This window comes from Microchirus variegatus (genome assembly GCF_963457635.1).
Source record: "Microchirus variegatus genome assembly, chromosome: 16".
NCBI lineage: Eukaryota > Metazoa > Chordata > Actinopteri > Pleuronectiformes > Soleidae > Microchirus > Microchirus variegatus.
The window spans coordinates 880,793-889,150 of NC_139817.1; the positions used below are offsets into that span (position 1 = coordinate 880,793).

Genomic DNA, 8,358 nt, shown 5'->3' on the forward strand with positions numbered 1-8,358 from the left:
CTTAAATCATCGTAACTTAAGTCTACGTTACTTTTATTAACCTTTATTAACCTTTAATCATCATAACTTAAGTCTACGTTACTTTTATTAACCTTTAATCAAACCTTTAAACCTGTAAAACATGAATAAAGTTAAATAAAAGCTTAGAAACTGCATTTTAATGTGGACTTTATTGTAAAGAGTTACCGTATTATGTACAATACACACATATATATATATATACACACATATACAATATATATGTGTACACACATACATATATATATAGATATAAATATATATATATATATGTGTACACACATACATATATATATAGATATAAATATATATATATGTGGACATTTGACAGAAGTCAGAAAGTAGAACAGGTTTTTGATTCATAGCAGCAACTTTGCATCGTCATCACACACACACACACACACACCCCACACACACACACACACACACACACACACGGCTGTTTGTTCTGCAGAAAAAAACCCATTTCCTACCAAAGTTTAGTGTAAATAGATGTGTGTGTGTGTGTGTATATACTGTATACATATATATATATACTGTATATTGGCACCATGAGATACTTCAAAAATAACTGTCGACGAACGACAGTGAGAACCGGAGTCTGTAAACAACAACAACAACAAATAATAATAATCTACTTCATAAGTTACTGTAGGAGAAACTACAGAGGGCGGAGTCTAACACACACACACACACACACACACACACACACACACACACACACACACAGCTGGACAGGAATGAAAACACACACAAACCCGTGTGTATTTCTAGAGCCTGTGGTTTTTTAGTGCTGTGTTTTTCTACAACGACCATGTGGGGGCGCTGCTGCTTCTTCTTCTTCTTCTTCTTAGAGCGACGTGTAAAAGTGTAAAAGTATAAAAGTAAAAGTCCCGCCCACAAAAAAACCTTCCCGACAGAGTCTGTGGTTAAACGTGGGAGGTTTTTGTCCGTGGAGTAAAAATAACCGGCTCTGCTCGTCTGAGCGTTTCCTTCACTTCAAATCCACGACGACGGCCTCTGAGTTCCTGTTATTACAAAATAAAGTTCCAGAAAAAAGTGCTTTTTAACTTTGTTCTTGCCCCGAAAAAAAGCCCAGAAAAAAACCACTGAATAAAAAAAACAAAACAAAAAAGACTAGTCTAAAAAAGAGTCTACGTTAAAAAAATAACGTAGACAAAAAAAACACACAATATTAACGTAACCCGGCGAGAGATTGCACTTTTGCATAAATAGCATTTGTTTCCCTCATTTTCAGCGTTAATTTGAAACGTAATTCGAAAACAAATTTAAAATTTCATTTCTCAGAATCTCTTATTTTCATTTTTGTCAATTCTCACGTTGCGTCGTGTCGGTTAACGTAATAAAACGACGATTCAAATAAACGCCAACTGAAAATCAATCAAATAGGAATTCAAATCCGCCGTTTTGCTGATGACGCCAGGTTATTTTTGTACAAAAATATAAAATAAAACGTCATTTCCTGTAAAAGTTGGTAGAAATAGTTCCTCACAAATTTCCCTGTTATTTATTTACATTATTTATTTCCCAAGATTTGATTAAGCTAATGTTTTAGTTTCTAAGGGGCTTTAAATAATTGGCAAAGTCTTAATTAAAACCTGATTGTCTCGATTTTGTTCACGTAAAAGCTTCTTTTTTATTTTCTCGTATCGTGGACGTTGTCAGTTTCATCGTAAACTTCACGGATTCACCTCGAGTTTCTTGTGCTTCTGTTTTTTATATTAGTGGGTTTTTAAAACAATCCGACTTAATAATTAGCTTCGTTAGCGTCAAATAGACACGAGACTGGAGAATAAATGACGAAAACATTATTTGATATTTGTCTCGGGAAAAAGTTCTGAGGCGCAATTTTGCCGTTTTCAGTTCATGCGTCACTGACTGAACTCACTTCTTAGCGTGTTTTTTTTCTTCTGGTTAGCGATGGAACAGGCTCCTCCCCTTTGTCTTTTCAAACCACGCCTCCAGCACACGGAGAAGCTTGTTAGCGAGAGTGTTTTCTGTCAGGTGCGTTTTCTGTTTCCTGTCAGGTGCGTTTTCTGTCTACAGTTCATGCGTCACTGACTAAACCCGTTTCTTAGTGTGTTTTTTTTCCGGTTAGCGATGGAACAGGCTCCTCCCCTTTGTCTTTTCAAACCACGCCTCCAGCACGCGGAGAAGCTTGTAAGTGAATCACCTCCACCGGCAGGGTCACGCTCTCCCGTTAGTCACGACTATTTCAGCAGACCCAGTTTCTTCAGCGCCTCCTTGCGCGATTCGTCCGAAGTCCCGCGTCCGCCGAACTGCACGGTGATTCCCTGAGGACGGAACATGGACCCGGTTCTTCGCTTGTGGTCGGGCGACAGGACTTCGCGCTGCGGCGTCTTCTGCTGAGTCACGCCGTGGTACGAGTGTCTCGGGGGCCTCGGGGCCGGCGCCGGCGCAGGAGGTTTGACGCTCCTGGTTTGGCTTTCCGAAGTGCGCCTCAACCCGGCGGAGGGGTTGAAGGTTCGACTCTTTCCGCCGTAACTGTTGAGCTCGATAGGAGGTGACTCCGGTTTGGCGGGAAGAGTTTGGCTCTTGCTGATGTGCGAGCTGAGGATGTCGGGGAGGTCGTTCCTGGTCACGGCTGCGGGGCCAGTGTGGATGACTTTGGTCTTTCCCCCGAAACTGTTGAACTCGCTGGGGTTGGCCAGCGCGGGGGGGAGGTGTCTCGGTTCGGGGCTCGTTGGAGGCGGTACGGGTTCGCTCTTGGAGGAAACAGAAGGATGCATGATGATGGATTTCCCTCCGTAGTTGTTGAATTCCAGCGCGGCGACTTCAGGTGGAGGGAGGTACGGTGCTTTGATCTCCAACGGAGGTGGAGAGAAACTTCTTTGCGCGACTGCAGGAGGGGAGGAGCTCGGCTGAGGATGTCGTTCTTCCCAACTCCTGCGGTAACTCGTTGGACTTGGTTGAATCTCCGCTTTCCTGTCGTAACGACTCTGGATCTGCGGTGACGGAACTTTGGCTTCGGGCAGTTTGGTTGTGTTTTCTGTTGTTGGGGAAACTCTGACCTCTGGAGGATCGGCAGCGGACTCCGGAGCTGGGGGCGGATCTGGAAAGGCGGTAGTCGTAGCAGAAGGGAGTGCGGTTCCCCCGGACATGGCTCGGTTCCTGTTGAGACCCAGCTTAGACAGGGCCTCCATCCTGGACTTGTCTGGCGTGGGATCCCTGAAGGAAACGCTGCGAGTGGGAACGTTTCTGGCCGCCGGCTCCGCGGTCTGCTGAGGATCTTCCTGCAGCAGAGGATGCGAAGTTCCCGAGAGGTTTGCCAGCATTTGCGCTCGCCTCTCCTCAAGGCTAACGTTAGCCAAAGACTGGTTCTGGTGCTCTTTGTTGCCGAGGATTATGTTGATGTTTGGAGGGAACCGCGTGGGCTTGGCGGAGGTAGGAGGTCCGTGTTTGGTGGTGTGGTCCGGGCTGTGGTGGAGTGGCTTTTCTGAGGCGGGAAGTGTGTTGTTGGACTGGGTCTCCGCGATCTTCTGGGCGATCAGGACCGGGGTGGGGATGGACCCCGGTGGATGGTAGGAGTGGTGGCCGTCTGACGGCCCATAGCTGCCACTGGGGAGTGGTGGGTTGTACTCGGAGGGTAAGCTGTCGCGCCTCGGCCTTGCGTCGACGTGACTTTCAGGCGCCACCGCCATGATCTGGAAATCTGTCAGAATGAAGACAAATTAAAACGATTGTCGGGTCGTTGGAGGACACTTGGAGTCATGAACTTCCTGGCTTAGGAACCGCACACTAACCTGGACTGGTGGGGTTGAAGATCGGCTCTTTGGTCTGCACCAAGTCTGGTCCTGGACGGACCAGGTCTATGATGTCCTGGTCTTTGGGACTGAGAGGTCTAGTGAGGACAGAAGACGGCGGTATCTCCTGACGGGGACTGGACGTGAGTGGGACATCGATGTTGTCCACAGGTCTGCGGCTGCTGAGGAAATCGGCGGCAGACATCGTGACCCTGGGACCCCGCTCGTCCTCTCGAATGGTCTCGTCCAGCGAGTCGATGGTGTGGTCGAAGAACTGGAGGCAGTCCTGCTCCTCCTGACTCAGGAACTGCAGGGCCTCATCTTTCTGTGGGAGGACCAAGGACTAAAGGTGAGAATCCCAGTGTTTTTTAACGGTCCCTGATACAGGAATTCAAAGATTTATACGAAATAACGTCTATAAAATGAAGACGATTTTGTGATTTTGGTCGGAATAGTTTGCCGTCTTTACAACGCGAAAGTTCGGGAAACGCTGTTTTTGGTCGTTTCTAATCCTACTTCTGTTTATTGCTGTAAATAAAATGTCGTCAAACGATCTGCAATGTACGACGCTGTTAGAAATAAAAGTGCTTCTCCTCATAGGAGAACCCTTTTCGGCTCCAGGTGGAACCTTTTTATAAAGGTACCACCTGGAACCCTTTTGGAGGGTTCACACCAATAACCCTTTTAAAACCCTTTATTCAGGAAAGGGGTTTTAAAGGGTTCTCTGGATCAAAATGGTTCTTACTGGAACCATTAGTGTTACCAAGAACCCTTGAAAAACCCTTTCCAGGTAGAACCTCAGGCCTTGCAGAAGAACCCCTTTGGAACCCTTATTTCTAAGAGTGTACCGCTATGGTACAGTGGTTCCAAAACACTGGGCCCGGGACCCACAAATGGGTCGTGGTAGATATTTATTGGGTCCCCAAACAAATTGCCCGAATTTTTCCAACCTTCTTTTTTAAAGATTTGTGTGTTTGAAATATTACACAAGTTTTAATGAATGTATCAAACACATCTTAAAAATACTCTTGGTTCAAAACTTGGTTCATGGTGGTGTGTGTGTGTGTGGGGGGGGGGGGGGGGGGGGGGGGGGGTTGTGGGTGTGTGTGTGTGTGTGTGTCTGTGTGTGTGGGGGGGGGGGGGGTGAGTGAACACTGGTCTGTTTGTTTCTGGATTCTCTAAAAAAGTTCTCTCCCACACTATATTTAGCTCTAATGCCCCTCTCTCTCTCACCCTCTCACCTGTCCTGACACACACACACACACACACACACACACACACACACACACTCACACACACACACACACACAGTGAAAAGGTTTTAAATGTAGATTTTCATCAGCTCCAGAGTCAAGGTGACGACGACCTTCAGCTGACGGTCGACACGACGACAAACACAAACACACAAAAACACCTGCAGCAACAACTGAAACCAGATGACACACAAACACCTGACGCTCAGTTTCTGCTGCTCAAAGGAAACGGCTCAGGATTTTAAAAACTGCAGCTGGACCGGTTATTCTGTTTCTGACTGAGGACTGAGGACGTCCTCCAGGAGGGCCTTGTTGTTAAGGTGTGTGTTTGCTGTCAGGTGCGTTTTCTGTTTTCTGTCAGGTGTGTATTCTGTTTTCTGTCAGGTGCGTTTTCTGTTTTCTGTCAGGTGCGTTTTCTCTTAGGTGCATTTTCTCTTAGGTGCGTTTTCTGTTTGCTGTCAGCTGCATTTTCTGTCAGGTGCGTTTTCTGTTTTCTGTCAGGTGCGTTTTCTGTTTTCTGTCAGGTGTGTGTATTCTGTTTTCTGTCAGGTGCGTTTGCTGTTTTCTGTCAGGTGCGTTTTCTGTTTTCTGTCAGGTGTGTGTATTCTGTTTTCTGTCAGGTGCGTTTGCTGTTTTCTGTCAGGTGCGTTTTTCTGTTTTCTGTCAGGTGGGTTTTCTGTTTTCTGTCAGGTGCGTTTTCTGTTTTCTGTCAGGTGCGTTTTCTGTTTTCTGTCAGGTGCGTTTTCTGTTTTCTGTCAGGTGCGTTTTCTGTTTTCTGTCAGGTGCGTTTTCTGTTTTCTGTCAGGTGCGTTTTCTGTTTTCTGTCAGGTGTGTTTTCTGTTTTCTGTCAGGTGCGTTTGCTGTTTTCTGTCAGGTGAGTTTTCTGTTTTCTGTCAGGTGCGTTTTCTGTTTTCTGTCAGCTGGTTTTCTCTTAGGTGCATTTTCTGTTTTCTGTCAGGTGCGTTTTCTGTTTTCTGTCAGGTGCGTTTGCTGTTTTCTGTCAGGTGCGTTTTTCTGTTTTCTGTCAGGTGGGTTTTCTGTTTTCTGTCAGGTGCGTTTTCTGTTTTCTGTCAGGTGCGTTTTCTGTTTTCTGTCAGGTGCGTTTTCTGTTTTCTGTCAGGTGCGTTTTCTGTTTTCTGTCAGGTGCGTTTTCTGTTTTCTGTCAGGTGCGTTTTCTGTTTTCTGTCAGGTGTGTTTTCTGTTTTCTGTCAGGTGCGTTTGCTGTTTTCTGTCAGGTGAGTTTTCTGTTTTCTGTCAGGTGCGTTTTCTGTTTTCTGTCAGCTGGTTTTCTCTTAGGTGCATTTTCTGTTTTCTGTCAGGTGCGTTTTCTGTTTTCTGTCAGGTGCGTTTGCTGTTTTCTGTCAGGTGCGTTTGCTGTTTTCTGTCAGGTGCGTTTGCTGTTTTCTGTCAGGTGCGTTTGCTGTTTTCTGTCAGGTGTGTGTTTTCTCTCAGGTGTGTGTTTTCTCTCAGGTGTGTGTTTTCTCTCAGGTGTGTGTTTTCTCTCAGGTGTGTTGATGTGTTGATGTGATGCTCAGGTTCTTTGTGTGTGTGTAAACAGAGACGCGGTGAAGGTGAAGAATGAACAATCAGCCGTTCATCTGATGTTGACGTGAGAACTGTCCTTTCAACGTCCTTTTATTTAGACAATAATAGACTCTAACTCTTTAACACCGAAGCCTCAAAATGCTCCAAACACTTTCAATAGCAGTTATTTACGACGTACGTCATGTAAACAAAAACATTAAAAACACTGTAGGTGTAAACAGACACCAGGATTTTCTGTGTTACATTTGAAATATGAAGAATATTCAAAAATAACTTTATTGTTTGGACAGCGAGGACAGAGCCTTGTTGAAGATGAGGTTTTCATCGTTCGTGAGAATTAGCTCCGCCCTCTTTTCTGTAATTACTCCACCTTCTTTAGGAGCTCGTTAATCTGTAATAATCACGACGTTAATTACTCTACGTTATTAAAAACCTGTCAATCAAACTTCCTGACAGAGTTTAATATGTAAATAAAATTCAGGGTCAAATTTTTGATTGATCTTTAAAAGACGACGCGACAACGTGTGATTGTTTCAATGTTTCCCGAGAATTCTGAGATTAAAGTCATATTCTGATTTCAATCTCAAAGAATCCCGACTCTCTTTTTTCCTCAGAAATGTTTTTAAATCTCAGATTATTTAGTTTAATCTCAGAATTCTCTCTTTAATCCCAGAATTCTGACTTTAATCTCATGATTATGGCTGTTTTCTCTGAATTCTGAATTTTAATCTCGTAGAATCCTGACTTCTCTTTTTTCCTCAGAAATTTATTTAAATCTCAGAATTCAGACTTTTTCACCTTAAAGTTCTCGCATTAAAATCAGAATTCTTACTTTTTGCCTCCAAATGTTTTAGATTAATCTCCGAATTCTCTCTTTAATATCAGAATTCTGACTTTAATCTCAGAATCATGGCTGTTTTCTCTGAATTCTGAATTGTAATCTCATGAAGAATCCTGACCTTTTTTTTTTTTTTTTTTAATCTCAGAATTCTGACTTTTTCACCTTAAATTTCTCGTATTAAAGTCTGAATTCTTTATTTTTTCCTCTAAATGTTTTACTTTAATCCCAGAATTATGGCTGTTTTCTCTTAATTCTGAATTGTAATCTCATAAAAAATAATTTAAAAAAAAATTTCAATTCTTACTTTTTTTCCTCCAAATGTTTTAGTTTAATCTCAGAATTCCGACTTTAAAATCTAAATTTTTACTTTTTTTCCCTCAAAATTCTGAGATTAAAGTCAAAGTTCTTACTTTTTTTCTCAGAATTCAGACTTTTTCACCTTAAATTTCTCGTATTAAAGTCAGAATTCTCACTTTTTTCCTCTAAATGTTTTAGTTTAATCTCAGAATTCTGACTTTAATCCTGAAAATTCGTCTTTCTAACGTTAAACGCGTGCTTGACGATAATAAATAATAAATAAAAACACTGATGATGTTTTTTTCAGACACGTACGCTGAGTCGTGGATTTCTCGCCGCTCCACCGTTGACCTGCAGACGGGCGTCCATGTTTCCGGGGGTCAAAGGTCAGCCGGCATCCGGGAATCTCCGCGAGGTTTCCGACGTCGCTCGACAAAAAAGTGGATTCACATCCGTTCACGACGGTGGTGACGAGTCACGTGATCTGCAGGTGAGATAAAGAGACGAGAGGGGGGAGGAGCCTCGTTAAGGTCAGAGGTCACTCAAGGTCAAAGGGTCGAGATGAAGGAAATGAATTTAAAAGATGAAAGAAAAACAAATAATCTGCTGGTTTTAGTTT

The 8,358-nt window shown here is 43.5% G+C and overlaps 1 protein-coding gene across 1 annotated transcript; it reads right to left on the reverse strand.

Annotated features, from left to right (window-relative positions):
* Positions 1 to 2,249: 2,249 nt before the first annotated feature.
* proser2 (proline and serine rich 2) lies at positions 2,250 to 8,108 on the reverse strand (the record flags this gene model as incomplete). Its single annotated transcript, XM_083902817.1, has 3 exons — positions 2,250 to 3,712; positions 3,804 to 4,128; positions 8,055 to 8,108. The coding sequence occupies 3 exons, from the start codon at positions 8,106 to 8,108 to the stop codon at positions 2,250 to 2,252; spliced, it is 1,842 nt and encodes a 613-aa protein (XP_083758943.1).
* Between the last annotated feature and the right edge of the window lie 250 nt (positions 8,109 to 8,358).